The 23,489-nt window shown below is 38.2% G+C and overlaps 1 protein-coding gene across 10 annotated transcripts in view; it reads left to right on the top strand.

The window, feature by feature from the left end:
* Positions 1 to 23,489, top strand: part of MAPKAP1 (MAPK associated protein 1) — a 270,519-nt gene that overhangs the window by 117,295 nt on the left and 129,735 nt on the right. For all 10 annotated transcript variants that reach the window (XM_004375666.3, XM_023730744.1, XM_023730743.1 and 7 more), the window contains one exon: positions 14,006 to 14,178. In XM_004375666.3, the coding sequence (XP_004375723.1) occupies positions 14,006 to 14,178 (173 nt within the window). The remainder of the gene's footprint in view (positions 1 to 14,005; positions 14,179 to 23,489) is intronic.

Below are 23,489 nucleotides of genomic sequence, written 5' to 3'. Positions count from 1 at the left end.
GAGGATCTCAACCTGAGATGGGCCTTTGTCTCATCAGAACTTTTGCTTGTGTTGGAGCTTGATGCCATGTTGATATCATAGGCTGCTTACCTGTCTCCAAGGACCAGATTGTAGTTATTTTTCTGCTTTGTCATTATCAAAACACATTTGGGTACTGCCACCTGAGTAGCCAGATTCAGTAACAGATACACCTCACAATTACTGATGAGACTCTTAATCCAACAATAAGCATTCTCTGGGGCCTGTAAATTGTTACTTGACCACTGCCTTTTTAAAACTGAATCAAAGGGCTCTGCTTACAATGGGCTCAAACTTGTCAACAATTGTGAGGATGACGTGGGACTGGCCAATGTTTCGTTCACCATGAGTTGGAGCCAACTTGACGGCAGTTAACAACAGCAGCAGCCTTTCTCTTCAAGGAGCCCATGGTCCCTTGTGTTTATATCTCTAAAGCATAGAAGTGAGGCTTTTTATCGAACCCCTTCTATGTGCTTAACAGAAAGGAAATCTGAAACAGTGTCTGCTCTCTGCCTATACACAAGAGGTGACTGCTCCTAGAAGGTGACCCAGCCAGCTTCTCCAGTAACAGTGATCTCTGCAGAGCTGTAAGTGCAGTGTGACAGGTGAGGCAGCAGGAAACAAGTAGCTCAGAACTTCCCTATGGTCTCAATCACAGGGGTGTTTCCCCCTGGCTGGGGCCCCCAGTTCTGAAATAGTGACTGCAGCGTGAACCAGTAACCTTTGTGACTGTTCCTAGATATTTAGGCCTACCCAAGAGTGTTCAGGACTGGGATTCACCAGTTCTGATAGGGATAGGGTTTTAGAGTTGAAAAGACCTGGGTTAGAATCTTGACCCCGTAGCTGAGGCATTTGGAGCAGCTACTTAATGAACTGCTCATTCCTCAACTCTGAAAGGAGTGAGCAATCCTCACAGGACCACTGGGCTTATTAAATGAGATAATGTGTGAAAAGTTCTTGGGCCCTGGTAGGCGCTCAGTAAATGCAGTCAGCGGTGGACATGCCAGCTGCAGAGAGAGCTGAGATGCGAAGTCCCACAAAGGGCTGTGTTCAGAGGAACATGCCAAGATGTTACCAGCTGAAGCGTTGTACTGTCTGTGCCTTTCCTCACCTCCCATGAAGACTGTTTAAATCCTGCCAGTTCTTTAATTTGTATTGCTGTGCTCATTACCTAAGTAGGTAGTGTTAAACTGGCTGAGAGTGTTGTTTTGTTGTTTTTTTTAAAGTACCTAATAGTGACAGTTTTTGTTATCCAGTGGATCCTGCTGCCCCCTCACTAAATAAAGTTCTTTGCCATGTACTACTTTCCATTGATTGTACCCAAGAGAGATGATAGTCAGACTTTGTAGACTGCTTCTCAATTGTAAATTTTGATTATAATTAGAAAGGATTCTTCCCAACAGAAGTGTTACTCTAGATAAATAATAAGTTAGCTCTTCGTTTCCTTGCTGCTGTTTATATCTCAAAATGTGTTTGCGAACTGTTGAATACAAACTTTCTCAATTGCAGTTTGTAGTTGTATCATCCTCATAATGTACAAAAAAAACCTTAATGTGTTTTCATGCTGCAAATGAACATCTTTCTCTGTCACCCGAGGTATAAGCTCTCTGTGTGGCCTTTTCCTGTACAGAATACACCTATCCCAGTTATTTCACATGAGCATTTTGAGGATGAAAGAGGATGTCATAACTGGAGAAATGTAAAGCTATTTATTTCCATTTTGTCTGATGTTTTTACATTGTTTGTTAGGAGGTGCGTCAGGAAGTTGAATTAATTATAATTACTGAAGAGACATATACTGATTGAGCAAATAAAGTAGTAAGCCCATTTGTGCCAAGGCCATCTAATTAAATTCTAACTTTGGATAAGCTGGATGTGCATGAAAGATTAATTTTAAGAGGTTTTTATGACTTACTAAATAATGATTCAGTAAAATTTTTGAATTATATCATTAGGGAACATTGAGTCTTAAAGTGATAAAACACTTAGTCATGAGCCTAGCACTGTATAGAAGTTTTGTGAGGTTTTTTTTTCACTGTTCAACATTAAGGATACAGTATTTTTAAGGTGCATATTGACGTTTTAAAATTTGTAATATTCAGTCAGCCAAAATCCCTGCAAGAAATAAATGTAATATATGTACCCGAATTAAACACACACACACACAGTTTTATATTCTCAAAATACTTCACTGTCTCTGGAATTAAAGTTGTCCTTGCAGTAGTTAGAGGTTAGATGGTTGTACCAAATTTTCCATATAATTTAGGAGGGTGTTAATGGCTATACTGTAACCTTTTCTAGAGATACATCATTTAGTAATGGAGCCAAGTATACATTCTCCATTGAGTTTTAACTTAAAAAATTGATATTATATCTTAAAAAGGCTCATTATATTATGATAATTGATAGAGTTTAAAACACGTAACTCTTCTTTATGGTTAAAAAAAACCCCTATTTTTACTTTTAAAGCATATTGATTTTATTATAGAAGTGATTTAATAATGAAGAGGTCTCTAAACTTATGCTAGGTGATGGGACTTAGTTCATGCCAATTACCGTTCCCTGATATTATCATCGTTATAGAAGCCATTGTTTGTATAATTAAATGCAAAGTGCTGTGTAACATTAATGATCTAAAGAACCCCACAATTACTTTGTAAATTCAAAACGGAAGCTTTACATTCTGTTATGCTTTAAGATAAGCTGGATTGTACCTGTGTGTGAGACCACATTTTGGTACATGCTATAACCATCCCCAGATTGAAAGAGAAGAGAATGCTATGACTCTTTTCTCTTAATGATTGAGATAGAGACCTTTCCTTATTGCCTCTCTTCTCAACTTCATATTTGACATTCTGTCCAAAAATCTTCCCAGTCTGAACAACAGCTTAAGTAACAATACTAAGGAATACTTGTCATTGGTATAACAGTTTGCAGCTCACAGAGCATTTTAACATGCTTTGTTTTATTTTTACTTTATACTCACCATCGTTCTTTGGTGGTAGATGGTCTCATCTCGGTTTTATAACTGACAAAATTGACTTTCAGAGATGTGATGGATTTGTCCAAGGTTGCACAGCTCCAGACTGGCAGGGCCAGCCCCCAGACCAGTTCTTTTGACTCTGCAAAGAGAGGCCTAGCGAATATAACCCATGATGGTAAAAACTAACAGTATCAGGAATTACTTTCTGAACTTAAGACTTTCAGATGGTCGTTGTTCCTGACTTACTATGGGTAGGCTTTTATTTTTTCCGCCATACTTTCTTCCCATGTTTTGTAAAGTTTCTTATCTGTATTTGAACATGAATAATTGCTGATTTTTCAGTTGATATCTTGAAACAAAAGGATTGTTTGAAGCTATTACTCAAACTTCAGTTGATAATAATCATTGTTTAAACTGGTAGCTCTAGGCATTTTATTTTCTTCAAAAGTGGAAGAAGACTTTTAAATCAAAATATGAAGGATTTATTTTGAATAGAGAATATCTTTCCTGAGAGCAACAACCCAGTTTTCCTATTTGGGGTTCAAGACTATGGGTTTACATTTGATGTAAATGTTATAGAAAGACAAATTACAAAAATCACTAGCTGTGAGGATAAATGTTATGTGTCGACTTGGCTAGACCATGATTCACAGTATTATATAATAATCCTCCTTTTGTGATTTGATGTAATTATCCTCCATTTTGTGATCTCCTGTAAGTAATATAATGTAATCACTTCCATGATGAGATCTGATGTGATCATCCAACCAGTTATAAGAGGAGTTTCCTTGGGTGTGTGGCCTGTACCCAATATATACACATATATATGGACATTCTGGAAAAGCTCAACTTGCTTGCTCCGGATTCTGTTTCTGGCTGATTGTCATCTGACCTCCAGTTCTTGGAACTTGAACCAGCAGCTTGTTGCCTGACCTGCTGACTTTGGGATTCACCAGCTTTGCAGCCCTGTGAGCCAGCAGCCTGTTGTCTGACCTGCCAGTTCTGGGTTTGTCAGCCTCTGCAACCACGTGAGTCAGGAGAAGCCTCCAGCCGACACCTGATCCACAGACTTTGGGACTTGCCAGTCTGCACAACCGCGTCAGCCATTTCCTTGAGATAGATCTCTCTCTCTCTATATATATATATATATACAGTTCACTAGTTTTGCTTCTATAGAGAACCCAGCCTAAGACACTAGCCTAAGAAAAACTAAAGGAATTGATATTTTCTATTGTGCTCCATTCTTGAAAGGATTATAGTCTAGCTCATTCTACTGATACATGAAGGGTGTCCTCATATATGAAAGAGTCTTCATATATATAAGGGTCCTCAGGTATATGAAGGAGTGTCTGTGGCAGTGGAGGTGAATTTGTTCATATTTCCTGCGGGCTAGAACTAAAATCAGTGGATAAAATCTGCAGGGAGATTGCACCTCAATTGAAGGAAAGATGTTTTAGCTATCAAAACTGCCTGCCCAAACGCTGAAGCAAAGAGTTTGCTTCAGAAAGTGGTAGGGACCTCATCAGTGGAGGTGTTTAGGAGAGATTGGAGGGCAACCATTTGTTGAAATATTCTAAAGGGCATGACCCTTAAGATTTCTTGTAGTTTTAAAAGTCTATGAATGGCAATAAAGCTGTTTTTTTTTTCTTCTTTTCTATGAATGAGACTGGTAAAACTAGGAAAAAAGGGAACATAATAACCAACGTTTCTTGAGCATTTTTTGTGGACTAGGCACAGTGATAAGTCCAAGTGATAATCCTCTCAACAACTTTGTGAGGAGTTACCTTTATTAACCACTTTTTATAGATGGGGAAATTGGGGCTCAGAGAAGTTGAATAAATTATCCAAGGAAGTAAGTGGTATTGCTGAGAATTGAACCCAGATCTGTCTGATTCAATAACATGTGCTTTCAGCTACCACACTGTACTGCCTCACTGGCTCCTATTAATATATCAAGTATCCTGAGGTGCCCAGATCAGAACTTGACCTTATTATACGAAGAGTGACAGTTGGCGTTCTTAATAATAAAAGCTTAATGGAACCAAGGTTGATGATTCAGGGGAAATTAATGAGATTTTGTCAATTTTATTTTAAACTTAACTTGTCAGAAAATACAGTGTTCCAGTGACAAACTGTAGAAATGTTTTTGACAAATTAACTTGACTACAGGTGCCAGATCAGGGAAATGTTAATTTAATAGCCTTTAAGCTTTCCAGATTTATTGAGGGTTAAGATAGCACTACAAAGCCAAGCCCCCATCTCTGAATGGATTTGTCATAGAATTTTATACAAAATCTATTCATAAATTCAGTGCTGCATGTTGAATATAAAAAAGTGAGTTCTTTTTCTAAGCCCATAAAACCAGCATTTTATTGAGAACAAAATGCTGCAATTCTCTCTCTCTCTCTTTTTTCATGTAGACTCTCTTTATTTCTCATAGTCAATTAAACCTGGCTTAGACCAGATTGGAGCCCTCTTGGTGCAGTGGTTAACAGCTCAGCTGCCAACCAAAAGTTCCTGGGAAACTCTGTGGGGGCAATTCTACTCTGTCCTATAGGGTCATTATGAGTTGGAATCACCTCCCCAGCAATGGGTTTGATTTGGTTTGGTAGACCAGAGTAGGCCAGATTTTGTTTGAAATTGTTAGTTCTCATCAGATGAAGTCCGTTACTCATCATCAGAGTAGTGATAATTTGAGACCCCTGTTCCAAGTGTGGATGCCATATTATTAAGTACTAGACCATTGGTAGAATATAGCATCTTTTGGTCCTTGTGAGGGAGCTGGGGAGGGAAGTACTGGTGAAGTGGAACTGCAGCCATTCCTTTAAGAGAGTTTTTTTAACTTTTGAAAGCTACAGATAACTTTTTATCAATTTGCATCATTACATTGTCTGGATATACTGATATATTTATTCCTGCATTGAAATTACATAAAATGATCTGCTTGTTCAATTGTGACTAATGGACTAATGTTGCCTGCTTTTTGTCTCCTTAATTGCAGAAGCCAAGCTGTCTATCCTTTCTCTATTTCTTTCCCTTGACAGAGAATTTGAACACTTAGCAACAGCTTTGAGATCTGATATTCAGTTTATTATTGACAAACCTTGATGTTGAGTAGTACTTCTAACTGAACCTTATGCCTTTAAGCCTTATTAGTTTGGAAAATTCAGTCTGTGAGCTAACTTGCTTGATTTGGATGTTTCTTAATTAAAGGTTATTTTGAACTGAATACCACCCATTGTTCTTCTTGCTTTCTGTATTTTGGAAACTATCCAGTACATAGTTTTGAAATTAATTTTATGATAGACAGCAATTTGTATGTTATTTTAATTAATGGGATCAGATAGGGAAAAAAAATCAATATAGATATAATGTTCTAATTCATCATCATATTCAAATTCTATATATTTTAATTCTGTACTTATTTACATTCTGTGTATTTGAAATTATTATATTTAAATTTTTTAAGTGTTTACATTTTATGAGCTGTTAAGAATTGGATGACCTATGGTTCATAACATTGGTATTTTATGATTGGCATAAGGATAATTATCAAAAGAGTGAGCTTTTCTAGTATATATCACAAGCCACAAAACAGTCATACCCTTTGGCCCGATAATCTGCTCCTAGGAATAGATATACGAACATTTATATAAAAAGATGTTTATCAGAAATTACTTATAATAGTGAAAAACAGGAAGCAACTTGGAAGATGTGACATTTGATTTGAAGGACAATAAGAGCTACATTCCTTGATCATTGACTGTGTGCTAGACTTTTTATATATATCTTATTTACCTTTCCAAGTGAAGAAATGCAGGTTCTGAGAAGTGAAGTTACTTGCTCAAAGTTAAAGATATAGCAGCTTAGGAAGTGACAGCCAGGATTCAAACCTGAGTATGGCTGACCCCAAGTTTGTGCTCTTAACCACTATTCTAGCAGTAATACATTGGAACAGATCACGAAGAGTATTAACTGCCGTGCTTAAGGAGTTGAAATGCTAGCCATGGAGAGCCATTGTATGTTACTTGATGACTGGCATGGTCATTGATTTGAGAAAGATCACACTGGTGACAATAAGGAGAGAGAGATTTGCAGAGAGGAAGGATTTTAGAGACGAGCTAGGTGGGAGATTGCTGCGGTAGTTCACTGAGAGATTATGTAGAGGGTGAGGCAGAAAGAGGAGTGAAGATTCCCAGATTGGCTGACAGAATAGGTGATGAAAACTTTAACTGAGATTGAATATAGAATGAGAGACAAGATGACGAAGAAGAAAATTTGCCTTGGATATGTTGAATTTAAGATTCTGGCTGCATTTGCAGAGCCAAGTCATGGAGAGGGCATGTGATAGGAATAGTGAAGTCTAGTGGTCTTCATGACTTGCATTTTTGTGTTATGAAGAATAATTTTGCTACAGGAAATAGTTTTCCTTTTCTTTTTGTTCCAAACTTAAATTGGGGGCATACCAAGCTCATTATGAATTTAATACTCTTTATTTTTCTCTGATAAAAATTACCTAACCTGCCATAGGAAGGTGTCAGAGTTAAATTTTCAACTTACTTGTTCCAACAGCCTGTTGCAGTACCTGGCACATAATGTGTTATTAATAAATGTTTGCTAGATGCTTTAAAATAGGCTACATTTTCAAAATTGATCCTCTGTTTCTCTTAAAAAGTTCTTAAACCCTCATGGTCATTATTCTTACTATCTTTTTTAATTTTAATTAAAATACTATTTAATGTCTAATTATAAAAATAATACATGTTCATTATAGAAAATTTAGAAAAACATATATTAGAAAATTAAATCAGTCATAATCCCATGTCTCAGAGGGAACCCCTACTCACCTTTTGGTATATTAATATAGTAGATATTTAAGTACAATGAGACTCTTTTCCTTGGGTTAATGGTTCTATTGGATGAAAGAGTAAAGTGTTGTATCTAGGAGGTGTTTGACAACCCCTTTAGTCTGGGTTACTTCTGGGCTCTCATCTAAGCCTGTGCTTTCCCCCTCTTAAAGCTTTTCTCACATTGGGCTGTTATCTGGTTGCTGGTCTATGCCCTTCAGCAAACTCTGAGTTTAGTGAGGATCTGCATTGTGTGTCACTTGGTTTTGTCTTCAGGGCCCAGCATGGTATTTCAGTGGATGTTTGTTGAATGCATGAATGACTGAGGAAGATAAAGCTAAACCATCCCCTGTGTTTTTTGTGTTCCCTTTTCCCTGTGCTCTGATTATGCCTTCATTTTCCCAATTCCATATTGTAGAACACGGAAATTGCCATACAGAGAAACTGTGTGATATGATCTTTGTTTATTACTAGTTCCTTTTTAATAGTTAGATGTTAGGTCTTTGGACTATTGCTTGCCTTGATGTGTGATGAATACTTTTAATCCTTTGGTCACCTTATTTTTTTTATAAGTTAATTACTTTCTGTTATGTTGATGGATTGTTTTCTGTTTTAGATGATTCCTGCTAAACATTGCAACACAGGGACTATTAGAGCTAACTGCCACCACCCTGAGTTTTTTCAGAAGAGGCTCCTTATTAAAAATATATATAATTTCAGGGTTTGTGCAAAGCAGTTCTTTTTCTGTCATCAGTGCCTCAAAATGGAATTAGAAGATTTAAAAGATAAAGGGCTTCACTCATTTAATAAGTATTTACCATATTTATTCTCATAGTTTTCCACACACTTGCTATTTCACTATGAAGTAAAGAGGATAAAGGGATTCACAGGGAGTACCATATAACTATCCTGCCCTCGTTTCCTAAACAGTGATGATTGCCCTGCAGTCAGCTGACAATGGCCGGGTTCCCTGGAGTAGATCCCCTAAGAATTCTCTTTGAGCAGTTCCTCAGAGCTAGTCCTCCTGTGGGAGACTGCTTTGGGCAGAGCTCTCAGTGTGTGAGGAAAAGAAGAGGGAGAGTGAGATGATTTTCAAGCACTAGAGAGTGGGAATTGATTTTAGAGAAAGAAGGCACTGATGTTTAAAAAAGGGGTTTTGGAGTCAGACAGACATGGATTTGAGTCCTGGCTCTTCCACCTTGGTTACAGAACTTTGAGCAGATGACTATAGATTTATAAGCATCATCTTTGGCCCCCATATGACTATATAACAGACTTGAGTAATAGAAATGGGGTTGATTTAAAAACTTAGGCTCTTTCCAGCATACTGCTCTGCATTTCTAAAACACTTTACAGTTTATGAAACCCATTTACATTTGTTATCTCATTGAATCTTTGTGTCTTGAGATATTGTGACTCTGTAGCTCCAGTTCAGCTCCAGTTCTTTGGAATAAGGAAGAGGAATAAATAGAAATACAAAGGGAGAGCAATGAAGGGCAATTGGTCTGGGTCTGAGAGGGAAGATGATTAACCCACTGCAGAAAGATTGCCACTGTTTTAATTTTAACCCCTTGCCTGCCTGTTAAGGTCAAAACATTTGCTGTTTGGAGAAGTCTTTGCTACTCATTGTAATTATTATTTCCAAGATGAAAAACATACATGAGAGAGGAAGAGACAGCACTATGTAGGAAAATTACTTTTTCATTATTTGCTTTATAACATAGAGACACGACACAGAAAAAGGACATCAGCTGATCCGATATTAAATGCTGGGTTATATGAGAAGTTGAATGTCTCTGAAAATTTTTTTTTAACTAATCTTACATATTTCCCTACCCTAGTTCTCACCTTAGGATGATAGAATTATAGAGTATTAGAGATGGAACTACATGATTGTTCAAGTCGTTCTACCTCCAGACCAAGAAGCAGACCCACAGAGGAAGGGAAAGAGAAATGGAGGAAACTAGTATTTACTGAGTTCCTATCATGTGTCCTGGTAGAATCATTCATGCATTCATTCTGTAGTTCAACAGATTTTTTTTAAGGGTTTTCTATATGCCAGGTACAGTGCTAGGCATTATGTATACAAGAGTAAACAAAGTAGACATGCTGCCCTCGTAGAAGTTCAAAGTCTAGTGGGGAAGGCATATACTAAAGATGTACGTAAATAAATATGTAATATCAAATTGTAAGTGCTATGAAGGAAATGAACAGAATATATGTGAGAAAATAACCATGGAAGGAGCTTGTTTCCGTGGGATTGTTTTCTATCGAAGTTTCTCTGGGGAGGTGTCATATGAGCTGAGCCTTGAATGATCATCATCATCACAAGAGTCCTATGATAGGTAGATCCTATCATTATTATCATTTTACATATGAGGAAATAGAAGCACAGAGAGATCAAGTAACCTGCCCAAGGTCACACATTAGATGAAGAGTTAGCCCTGCAAAGACCATGAGAAACAGCCTTCTAGATGTAGAAGGTCTTAAAGTGGAAGATGCAAGCAAGGTCTTAAAAGTAGGAGATGTAAACAAGCTACATATACATACATGCACATTCAGAGCACTTCTAGAAGACCATCGTAGCTGAAACACCATGAGCAGGCTGGGGAGTAGCAGTAGATGTTGGAGAGGTAGGTATGGGCCAGATCATGCAGTGCTTTCTTGAACAGGGCAAAGAATTTGGATTTTATTCAAAGTGCTATGGGAAGCCATTGATTGAAGGAATTTAAACAGGGATATAATGTGATCAGATGTAAGTTAAACAAACCTTGCTCCTGTATGGAGAACAAGTTGGAACAGGCAGGAAAAGAGGAGGTCCGTTTGGAATCCAGATGAGTCCTGATGGTGTTTTGACTGGCAATAGAAATGGGATGGGTTTGAAATATATATTTAAACATTTTTTTAAATTGAGATAAAATTCACCTTTTTAACCACTTTAAAGTGTACAATTCAGTGGCTTTCAATATACAGTATTGTACAACCATGACCACTGTCTAATTCCAGAATATTTCCATGACCACCAAAAGAAACCCCATACTTCTCAGTTTCCCCCTTTCCCCACCCCTGGTTAATCACTTTCTGTCTCCATAGATTTGCCTATTCCGGACATTTCACATAATGGAATCATACAATATGTAGTCTTTTGTGTCTGGCTTCTTTTAGCATAATGTTTTCAAAGTTCAGCCATGTTGTAGCATGTATCAATATTTCATTCTTTTTTATGGCTACATAATCCATTGTATGGATTTTATTTATCCATTAATCAGTTTGTGGACATTTGTGTTGTTTCCACTTTTTGGCTGTTACGAGTAATGCTTCAATGAACATTTGTGTACAAGTTTTTGTGTGAACATATGTTTTCGATTCTCTTGGGCGTATACCTGGAAATGGAATGTCTGGGTCATATGGTGTTTTCTGTGTTTAACTTTTTGAAGAACTGCCAAACTTTTCCACAGTGACTGTACTGTTTTACATTTACACCAGCAATGTATAAGGGTTCCAATTTCTCCACATTTTGCCAACCCTTGTTATTTTCCATTTTAAAAAGATTATAGCCATTTTAGTGGGTGCAAAGTTATGATTTTAATTTGCATTTCCCTAATGGCTAATGATGTTGAACATCTTTTCATAAGTTTATTGGCCATTTGTGTATCTTCTTTGGAGAAATGTCTCTTCAGATCCTTTGCCCATTTTTAAATCGGGTTAGTTGTCTTTTTATTGTTGAGTTGTAAGGGTTCTTTGTATATCCTGGATACTAGATCTTTATCAGATATATGATTTGCAAATATTTTCTCTTTTTCTGTATGTTGTCTTTTCACTTTCTTTGTAGTGTCCTTTGACACTACAAAGATTTGATGTCTGTGATACTTTCCCACGTATTACATAGACTGTTTGATGTATGAATTTGGAATTCCAGGTAGAAGTTTCAGGTGGACATAAGATATGGATATCATCAAGATATAGATTGTGTTAAAGCTTTTGGACTGGTGAGATCACTTAGGGAAAAGAGTGTAGAGACAGATGGACAGACAGACAAAAGAGGTTCCATCCTATAGCGCTGATGAGTGCTAGCAGTGAGAAATTGGGTAGAGAGAGAGGATCCTGTAAGGGATACTGAGAAGGAGGAATGAGAAAGGAAGGAGGAAAAACGAAGTGTGGTGTCATGGAAGTAGCAAAGGCTGAGGTTGATAATATAGGAGATGAGAATAAGTGAAGGAGTGAAGTCCTTGTGAAGGTGACACATAACATAAGTGGAGAGATTGGCCTTTAATGAGTTGAGCAACACTCCAGTGAACAAGGGGGGAAAAAGTGAATAAAATCTAGGTGAGTTTGTGGATTTGATGTGGGGAGAATAAGTTCCTTTCTGAATAAAAGCTTTTCTTTCCTTGTTGCAGAATAGGGATATTTTCTCATCTTTTTACAGTACATGAACAAAAGACGGCAGCTGAAGGTCAAGAGGTGCTCATGGAGCCATGGGAAGTTTGAGGAGAGAAACAAAAGTATGCAATAGTGATCTTGAGTGGGGTTGAGAGGTGGTTGGATAAGGAGATGTAGTAGACTTGCTATACAGTGTTGAAAGTCCATTTGAGATTTGTCATCATGAGTTTAAAGTAAAATCAGTCTGTGCAGTTACATGATTTTTCTCCAGCAATTTTTAGCTGGGGACTGTAGAGAGTTGGGCTCAGCCAAGGTTGGGATTCTGTCATTTGAGTCCAAGGGAGGGAGAAAAACAGTATTTACAAAGGAATGATTATAATGACAGACTGTGGAATATGGGGGCTTGAGTAGGGAGTAAGAGTGACTGATGGATAATAAAAAGGTTGTGGGTCAGTGGATTGGAGATTGAAGAATTTGAAGGTCTACTTAAACAAATGAGTTGAAAGTATATTTGAATATATTAAGAGAAGTGGTGTCCTAATTTGAGATTTGGGAGTTGGTGCAGATTTATGTTGTACCTACTGCAGTAAGGGATTGAAGTGGTGTGGAGGAAAAGGTATTGGAGATGGCGTGGTCTAGGGATTGAGAGTCTTGGGTGTTGGGCAGATTATTCCTTTAGATCACATCACCAAGAATGATGACAAGAGTTAGAGTGGGAAGACTGAGCCAGGAGCTCAGATCTTCAGTGACAGAGGGAGAATGACCAGAAGGTTGGTGGATAACAGAAACAAAAAAAAGGAGAGGAAGAAGGTGTAGTTGGATGGTTTGGGCCTCAAAGGAACAGGGATTTCTGCATGAGATGAGAGTAATAGTCTGGAAGTGTTTGTGGGGCCAAGTATAACTACACCACCTCCTGGCCTTGGGGATTTGGGGGCTTAGGGAGGAAAATAAAAAAAGAAAAAGCAAACAGTCCTCTTTTGAACAGTCTGCAGAGGAGAGAGTATCCTCAATGACCAGCAGGTTTTCAATTAAGGTAGAATGTTTTAAAAAAGAAACCTAGGATTTCTGAAGTTTGTTGAGTAGTGCGGGAGTTCCAGAGGGCATTATGGAAGGTTTGGGAGGGAAAAGGGGTAGATGTGTGGGAAGGGTCAGGGATGTCTAGAGTAGTATGGCAATGGCAGTTAGGGCAATAATGGAAGGCCAGAGAATGCTTGAACTTGTGCAGGTGACTTAAGTAAACGGATGTACTACATAATGGAATTAGCTCTAGTAGTCTCTGGGGAAGAGGAGCACTTGGTTCTGGTGCTGCAGACCTGAATGCTTTCCCAGAGAGTATGGCGGCTTCCCAGGCAGCTTATTCCAAAGTCTCACAGAGGCCTGATAGGGCAGTTTCCAGGGAGGGCAGCTGATGCCAAGGTATAATGGTGACTTTTCCAAGGTCACACTGAGTAGCAAAACAAGTCTCCTGACACCACATCTTAGTTGTAGTGCTGATTTACCTTCCTGCTGGCAGAGCTGGATCCATTAGTCCATTAGAAAATAAAAATTAAAAGAAAAAGAACAACAAAAACAAGACAAAACAAACAAACAAAAAAAACCCTTAAACTAGACAGTGTTTCCACTTTGGGACCATTGCAGGCTCATAAGCTGGTCTGTGCAGAAAGAATGAGAAATGGCTGTGCTGAACACAGAACCTGGAGAGGAATGGTTGTGGCCCAATAGGGTCTGCATGACCTTGGCTATGTGCTTTACCCTTATGTGTGTGCTCTGTCCACAGGGTCATGTAGGCACAACAGCAACCAAGAAGATTGACGTCTACCTCCCCCTGCACTCGAGCCAGGACAGACTGTTGCCAATGACCGTGGTGACAATGGCCAGCGCCAGGGTACAGGACTTGATCGGACTCATCTGTTGGCAGTACACGAGCGAAGGACGGGAGCCGAAGCTCAAGTAATCCTTTCTCTTTTTGGCTGCTCTCTATTTCTTGGCTGTCTTCCTGGCTGCCCAGGCTGCATTCTGTGCTGGGTTAGTTTTTCTAGGCATGGCCTGGGAACCAAACTGCTACACTGATCCAGCTCAGGTTGCTCACCAGATTTCAGGTCTGTGTAGCTACTACTTATCTGAGAGAATCTGCTTTTGCAAATTAAACTGTTAAGTTTGTGAATCCAGACATGAGGAAATGAATTTTAGCAATTTCCAAACCCTTTTATGATACCTGCTGACAAAAGCAATATGGGAGGGGGTAGAGGGAACTAATGATTGCTAGGCACCTACGTTGAGTTAGACACCATGCTGGGCACGTGACACATGGTATCTTGTTGGATTCTCCCAGCTCCCTGTGAGGTAAACATTATGATCCTCATTCTGCAGAGGAGAAAAATCAGAGTCAGAGAGTTGTTACTTGCTGAAGGCTACCCAGATGGGAGATGGCAGTGTCAGGATTTGATTCCAGGTCTGTCTGATGCCAAGGTCTGTTCATTATTTCTTTCTGCCTCCTACAGAACTTTTGGTCTGAATTATCGTTTTATCAGTCAGTGGCTCAGTTTTCTCTCAATCATTAGGCTGTTTTCCTCATTTAAAAAATTATATTAAAAATGTAGAGGGTCTCTGTACGTGTACATAACTCAAACTTTAAAGTGCTTTTGCTGCATTGATTCTCCCCTATGAATTTATAGTTTTATGTGTTCTTTCTAGCGCTAGACTTAGAATACAGCAGAATGTTGATGCCTTCATTTTGAAAATGGAGTCTTATGGAGACTTCCTCTTCTCTTCTTACGTTTGCAGAGTTAATATGGTCCACTCAACTGGTAGTTGTTTTTTTGTTTGTTTGTTTGTTTTTTTAAGATACATTAAAATCATGCATAAAAATATGCTTTTGAATTCTTACTGATGTTGCCTTCTACTCTGCCTGGTTACATTGTGGATCTAAAGATAATCTTTGTTGCTCCAGTGGCAATAGGAAACCTTTTAAAATCAAGATACAACCTAGCCTCAGCAAAAGATTAAGTCAGCAGCTCTCCTTAAGGCTGAACTGTGGTTTTGTACCTTTTAAGTATGAAGTGGAAACAAACAAACGGGAAAGGGAGCCATAGGCTAGTGACTTTATATATGTTGTCTAATTTAATTCTTAAAACATTGCTTAGTGTAGGCACTGAAACCAAGAGAGGCAAAGGAACTTGCCAGGATTACATAGCTGGTAGTAGACAAGAGTTGAACTGTGACATAAGCATTGTTGTCCTCATTTTATATATGAGGAAACTAAAGCTTAGAGAGGCCGAATAACTTACCTAAATCACACAGTAAGTGGTAGAATTAGTATTCAAACCCAGGAATCTCTGCCTCTGGAGTCCCAGATTCATATTATTATATTATACCCCTTCCCATGGAGCTCTGTTATAGATGATAACAAAATATTCATAGAGTCTATACTTACTCCAGGCATTGTGCGAGGTGCTGGGAATAGAGAAGTGAAAAAGGCAGCTCATGTCATCGAGTAGCTTACTTTCTAAGGTAGACAGCCAATAAAATGATACAATAAAATATAGAATCAAATGCTATGAGATCTGAACCCATGTTTTAAAAAATTAAAATGAAATTTTCATTATATACTTGATTTAACCCAATATATCCAGAACAGTGCCATTTCAACATGTGATCAATATAAAAAATTATTAATTAGATATTTAAATTTTTTTAATTTTGTTTTGGTTTTTGTTCCTAAGTCTTTACTGGAGCCCTGGTGGTGCAGTTTTAAGAGCCGTGGCTGCTAACCAAAAGTTTGGCAGTTCAAATCCACCAGCCGCCCCTTGGAAACCCTGTCGGGCAATTCTTCTCTGTTCTACGTTCGCTATGAGTTGGAATTGACTCAATGGCAGTGAGTTTTAAGTCTCCACTATTTGGTGTTTATTTGCTACTTACAGCTCATTCCAATTCAGACTAGCCACAATTCAGGTGTTCAACAGACACTTCTAGCTTGTTCTCACCATATTAGATAGTGCAGCTATGAAGTATACCAAGACATGATAAAGCTGTGTGGTGGGAGTTAACTGTGGATTCACTTCATTCTGATGTAACATCACCTATCTAGAGCCCTTGGGAGATCTTGATTAGTTTTGTAGATAGTTGAGGGTTTATCCCATTAAGCATCAGACTTTATTTTAATCATTTTTCATAAAAAGCTGCCTAAAATGTATTAACATCTTCCCTGCTTTCTTAATCAGAATATAGCATAGTACATAAGAGTGTGAGATCCAAAGTCGTAATCTGGTTTTTAATTCTGACATTAACACTTACAATCAGGGTGATCTTGGATGAGTTATTTAAGCCCATGTACTACAGTTTCTTCAAGATGTAAAATGAGGGTAAAAACTACCTAACCAGGTAGTTATAAAAATCAAATAAGAAAATACATGGTAAGTGCTCAGTAAATGTTCCTTTTTGCTGCTGCTAACTACTTTAACTATAGCTGGCTAAAACTGTAACCCATACCAGTAGTGGTAGCAGCAGCAGTAGCATAATTTAGTCCTTTTTTGATAACTCAAGTGATTGTACTATGCTGTGATACACCAGTGCCCTTGTGGGCTTATCAAAGTATATAGGAATGTTTGACCTTACATTATATGTTTCCAGACAACTTTGCTATTTGAATTATTTTGTGTGTTCTTTATACTTTGCAGTTTTCGCTGTCTGCATGTCTACCTGTATATGCTCTTCTCCCCATTTCTAGGTTGTTGCTTCTAATTTATATGCCTTAGAGTCATCATTGAGAACCACTTACTGAACTAATACAGCCTAAGCTTCCTAGTTTAGCGCTGAAGGCCTTCACAGTCTGACCCCCATCTATGCACCCATGCATCCTAATGCCTTTTTATACCATGCCTGCTTTTGCTGTTTCCTTAGTCAAAAATGCTTTCTCACTCTTCTTTTGATATCCTGCTTAACCTCAAAGACTTAAAGTCCCTCTTCATTTCCTCGTTCAGCAAATATATGTGGAGTTACAGATCCAAAGTATTGAGATTAAGAGAAATGTGATTGCTACATTCAAAAAATATACATTTTGAAGAGGAAGAAAAAATTGTCAAGTGTAATAGCACTTTGTAACTGGCTCATTTCGTTTATCATTTGTATTCATTCATGCATTCAACAAATATTTATTGAATGTTTGCTATACACCAGGCGTTGTGCTAGGTATACTGTAGTAAGTGGAACCAGACATGGTCTCTCTTTCATGAACCCCATAGTCTAGTGAAAGAAATAGACATTACCTAGATAATTAAACTAAATAGTGTTTGCTTAAAAACTGATTTAAGTTCTTCAAAGGAAAGGAATGCCTATCAAGTCTAGAGAAAACTCCCTGAGAAAGTGATATCAAACGCATTTGGGAGGGGAAGGTTCCAGGCAAATAGAACAATATGGCAGCTACTTTATGCCAGTAGAAAGCATGTTGAGGTCAAGGAACTAAAGGCCAGTGTGGCTGGAGCACAAGGAAGGGAAGAGAGAATGGAGTGAAATGAGTCCAAAAGATGGGCAGAAGCTAGAGTGGAGATTGAGAGAAGTGGACAGATTGTAGAAATATTTGAGAGGTAAAAATCACAGGACTTGGAAATGGATTGGATATGGTGAGTGAGGGAGAAGAGAAATGTCAAAGATGATTTCCTAAATTTCTGACTTGCACAGCTAGATGTGTGGTAGTGTGTTTCACTGATATAAAGGAGCATTGAAAGATCAAGTTTCGTTTGGTTTTTGGTATGTGATGGGGAGTGGGACAGGCAACATAATTTGTTGAATTTGAAATGGTTTTCAACCAAAAGGTCAGCCTTTTGAACCCACCAGCCACTCAGTGGGAGAAGGATGTCAGTCTGCTTCTGTAAATATTTCCCGCCTTGGAAACCCTATGGTGCAGTTCTGCTTTGTCCTGTAATGTCGCTATGAGTGAGAATTGACTCGACGCAATGGGTTTGTTTTTTGCTATATTTAAGAGATACTTTCATGTCTGGGGAAACCCTGGTGGCATAGTGGTTAAGAGCTACAGCTGCTAACCAAAAGGTCAGCAGTTCAAATCCACCAGGCACTCCTTGGAAACCCTATGGGACAGGTCTACCCGGTCCTATAGGGTCGCTATGAGTCGGAATCGACTCCATGACAGTGGGTTTGGTTTTTTTGGTTTCATGTCTGGAGTTCAGAGGAGAGAGATAAGAGCTAGAAAGACGAATTTGGGAGTTATTTGCCTAGAGATATTCATTGAGGCCTCCAGTATGAATGAGTGGGTAGAGATAAGAATCTAAGACTGGACGTTGAAGAACTGTGCGAATGGCGATAGTGAAATGGAGTGTCCTAGAGAAGAAATAGGTTCAGAGTAAGGGAAAAAAAAAAAAACAGTTTAGATTTGGATGTTATGAAGTTTGAGATTATTTGAGACATCCGTCTGAAGAAAAGTCTTATAAGCAGTAGGATAGATATGATTTTGGAGTCTGAACTGTGTCTATTTTATTGGCTTGTATTCCCCAGTCCATAACACAGTGTTTAACACATAACAAATGAATGAAAACATAGGGATATACAAAGACCTGGGCTGAAATGCACCACCTTTGTCCCAGTATGAAATAGACCCTTCTCCATGATGTCTGCTAAGCTTCTGGACTGTATGCAGCTCTTTATTCAGTAAAAATCACCAAGGTAGACGTTCTCAATCTGTTGATTTATGTATATATGTATGTGAGTGATAGGTGAGGATCTTGGGGGATTATTACAAATATTTCCCAATTTCCAGAGTCACCATACTTCTAGGGAATGGATTGGTAGATACAAACACACATTGGAGTGCCTCGTGTGTGTGTCACGCCTCATACCAAGCACCTTAAGTGTATTGTCTTTTTCCTTACCACAGCTCTGTAAGTCATAGAAAATAACAGTTTTTCAGGAGAGTAACTGAGGATCAAGAAGTTGAGTAACCTGTCCAATATCATATATTTAGTAGGTAGCAGAGTCAAGATTTGAACTCAGGTTTATTCCATTTCCCTTGCTAGACAAAGAAATGAGGCCCTTCTTATGGTGGTGTCACCAGGGACATTATTGCTGCTTGGGACTTCTTCCTTCCTTTCTTTCTCTCTCCCTTTTCTCCTCCCTTTCTTTCTTCCTCTCTCTGTTTCCTTCCTTCCTTCCTCCCTCCTTCCCTCCTTGCCTCTCTCCCTTGCTCACTTCCTTCAGTAATCACTTTATTCATGCACTCATTCATTCACCAAGCATTTACATGATATCTATACCATCCCAGGTACAGGGAATAAAAAAGTCAAAATAAAGTTTGTGACCTCAAGGACCAGGCTGGTGGTTTAGACAGACAACAGATCACACAATATCAGCTCCAGTATCACTGAAACTTGCTCCAAAAGAGGGCACTCAGAGTGCTGTGGGGGCATAGATAAGAGCTTTTTTCATCACCTGAAGGTGATGGTCTGGGTTAAGTAGGGGTAGGAGGGATGTCAAGGAAAGCGTCCCAATAGAATTTATGATAGAGCTAAATCTCAACAAATCACTAGACACACTAGGAACAGGGACCCTTTGGACTCAGAGACCCACACGAACAGAGATGGGAGCTGGCATATGATCAGGGAAACTGCAAGCATTTGGAGTGGCTGGAGCCTAGGGTGTGTGTTCTGGAATGGCAGGAAATTGAGTTGGAAAGCAGGCCAAAGTATAATGAAAGATTTTATGGAATGCCAGTTACTTCTTATGAGCTCTTTGGACTTTATTCTAAAGGTAGTGAAGGGTTTTAAGGAGGGGAGTGACAATATCATATTTGTGTTTATGAAAGATCCCTGTAGTACTGGAATTGTGGGTAAAAGTCTCAAAGTCAATTTGCAGTAGACTTCATGAGTTTCTTAAATTCTGCCACATGAATTTGTTTGAAGAATGTCTCTACTTCAGAACAATACAAAGGAGGACTTCCCAGTAACACCAGAGATAATGGGGAGTTAGCAGGACCTTAGAATAACCATTATAAAAACGATCCTTATGTTCACATGATAGAGGAAAACATGAGCACAATGAGGACAGAAATAAAGGATATTTTTTTTAAAACTCAAGGGAACATCTAGAGTACAATATCTGAAATGAAAACTATACGAGATGAGGTTAATAGCAAATTAGATACTACAAAAGAAAAGATCAGTGAACTTGAAGACATGTAACAGTAGAAACTACCCCAAAAGGAGCTCGGACAGAACAATATGAAGATCTTGCTTCCATTTAAAATTTAATGGGTATTTTCTTTCTAAAACTTCTTTACCATAAAATTTAGACTTAGCCATTTCTGTATGAGGTTGCTGTGGCTTGACAAACCTTATGATGTTATCTATCGGTTTTACTTTCCGTTTTATGGAAGTTTTGTTTGGGAGAAAAGGAAATCTTTGACAGTCTCAAATCTTCAAAGATATGAATGTCTGAGCTGCAACCCTAAGTATTTTTATTTCTGTTTCTAATGCCTGACACAGTTTTAATATTGATTCTGTCCTCAAAATAAACAGCAAGCCCCAAGTAATGAGAATACTGGACATTTCAGAATCAGACATGAAACCAAAAAAAAAAACCACATACAATAAGCATTCATCTGTCTGGTCATCTACTTAAGTATGCTTTGCATTTTCTGAAGATAAGAGTGGATTTTTATGAGTATGTAAATTGAACATGTCAGATCACGTTTGGTAGAGAGCTGGGAGGTTTCCTGGAATGCTCCTGAATTTTCATATATGAATTAAGTGCCATCTATGTAGCAGCTCCAAACTTCTGTCACTTCATAAAAGCCATATTGGCCTTTCATCATAAAGTGAATATTGGTCAACAAGTCAATGAAATTAATTTTTCTAGTAAGAAAGTTTAGTTTCCATTTGATGAAACATGAATAAATGAAATTAAGTTATTGTACTCATTAAAGCTTTGGGTCCTCCATCCCCCACCCCCAACTGGATCTCTTTTTTGCAACAGGCTCCATTTTGCATCCATTCATTGTTTAACATGGTCCCTGAAGGAGATTATTCTTTCTATGGTAACCCTTAAAATATGTATGTACAGCAACTATAAAATTAAGCCTTTTCCTGAGGATCCAGTGTTCCTTTATTTGTTAATTAGTCTTTTGATCATTCTTCTCTGACAGTGACTCAAAAACAGGACTTTTAGGTTTCTCTGTTTCATGTTACACACCAGTATACTTCTGTGAGATAATTTATTCTGCTTCTGTGTAATCAGAAGCTTAAGAGCTGTGAAAGGAATCTTGGCAAAATAAGAATTCTTCATGCCAGGCACTGTGCAAAGGATTAAGTTATTTAAAACTTACAAGACTTTTATGAGACTTAAAAAAAAAAAACAAAAAAAAAACCGTTGCTGTTGAGTCGATTCCAACTCATAGCGACCCTGTAGGACAGAGTAGAGCTGCCCCATAGGGTTTCCAAGGAGAGCGGCTCAATGATTTGAACTGCTGACCTTTTGGTTAGCAGCTGAGTTCTTAACCACTGTGCCACCAGGGCTTGCTCTGTGGGCTGGCTACCCGTTGAAACTTGTTGCCGTTGAGTTGATTGCGACTCATAACGACCCTATAGGACATAGTAAAACTGCCCCATAGGGTTTCCAAGGAGTGGCTGGTGGATTCGAACTGTTTACCTTTTGGATAGCAGCCAAGCTCTTAACCACTGTGCCACCAGGGCTCCTCTTATGGGATAGATATGTGTATTTCCTTCATAATTCCAAAAGTTGGTAGAGAACACAACCACTTTGGAATCCGGGGATGTGGGTGAGGCAGACAATGTTCACCATCTCTAGGACAAGTGATCTGTCTGGTGCCAAAACAAGTTTCCCCATCAGCTTCTTTGTATTACTAAATATTTCTAAATTGTCTACAATAAGCATGAATTACCCTTACCAAAAAATAAATATTTTATAAAGAAATGAAAATGAAATTGGAAAGTATAAAAAAATAGAAATAAGTACTCATGGGCTTAAATGTAAACATAACCTTTGTAAACATTTTGGTGTATCTCCTTTCTGTCTTGTTATATGTAGGTAATGGGAAATTTTTACATAGTTGTAATCATTTCTCAGTGCATTTTCTGTATTAAAAAAATGAAATGCCACTATTCATATCTTGACAAATTGTAAAATTGCTTCACTCATCTTCACCTCTTCCTATGCCTTCTTCCTTTGACTTGAATTGCAATCTGTGATATGTGTGCGTTGCCTAGAAAGCCCCATTTGGTTAGTAGATATCACTGTGACAAGCAAGAAAAAGGAAAAGCTTATTATTTCACCACTTCTCATTAACACACGTCGTTAATAATACCCTTTATGTTTTCCATGAATAAAGTGGTTCAGTTTACAATTCATGTATTCGTTCATTCCACAAATATTTTTTAAGTACCTTCCACATGCCAGCCATTTACTCTTCAGTGAAGATGCAGAGACATGTAGAAGAATCCTCCCTCTTTAGGTGAACATAGATGCATAAATAGAAAAAGGAGCAATGTGATGATAAGTGATATACAGAAGTATGAAGCAAGCTCTTTAAGACCACAGAGCAAGAATCACTTGAATCCTCCTAGAGAGATCAAATAAAGTTTTTTTCAGATAAGAAAGCGGTGTTCAGAGAGATTTGGTCTCTCAGCTGGTTAGTTAGTTGTTGAGTTAGCATTAAAAGCAGATCTGACTGCAAATCCCTGTTGTTTCCACCAAACTATGTCATAAGGAGGTGTCCCTGTTTTCATTGTTTTATAAGCTCAGATTATCTATATTTGGGGGATTCCTGAGGCAGGAACCAGAGGTTCCCCTTTTTTCTTTCCCATTTCAAAATGCCACTAATTTCTGATTTGATCGAAGAGTAATGGAACAGGAGTCAGAAGACCTGAATTCTCTAGACCTTTGCCACTGTTTAACCATGTAATCATGAGCATGCTATTCCTTCTCTTTAGGCTGTGTTCCCCATCTGTAAAAATGAGGAGACTAGAAGAAATCTCTCTTAGCCTCTAATTTTTTATAAGTAGTGTGTCATGATTCCCTTCATCTTTACAAAGTGTGTGGCATTTCCATAATGTGGGTTCCCAAGGGCCTTGAGAAATCGTGATATACCATGATTTTGGCAAAGGGATAGGCAAGCATCAAGAGTGAGGGCTCTTGACTGCCCGGGTTTGATTCTTAACCACTTAACCTTACTGAATCTCAGTTTCCTAATTTGTAAAATAAAAATAATAATAAATGACTGTCTTACAGAGTTGATGTGA

This window comes from Trichechus manatus, unplaced genomic scaffold (genome assembly GCF_000243295.1).
Source record: "Trichechus manatus latirostris isolate Lorelei unplaced genomic scaffold, TriManLat1.0 scaffold00038, whole genome shotgun sequence".
Classification (NCBI taxonomy): Eukaryota; Metazoa; Chordata; class Mammalia; order Sirenia; family Trichechidae; genus Trichechus; species Trichechus manatus.
This window is presented reverse-complemented; position numbering and strand designations above follow the sequence as displayed.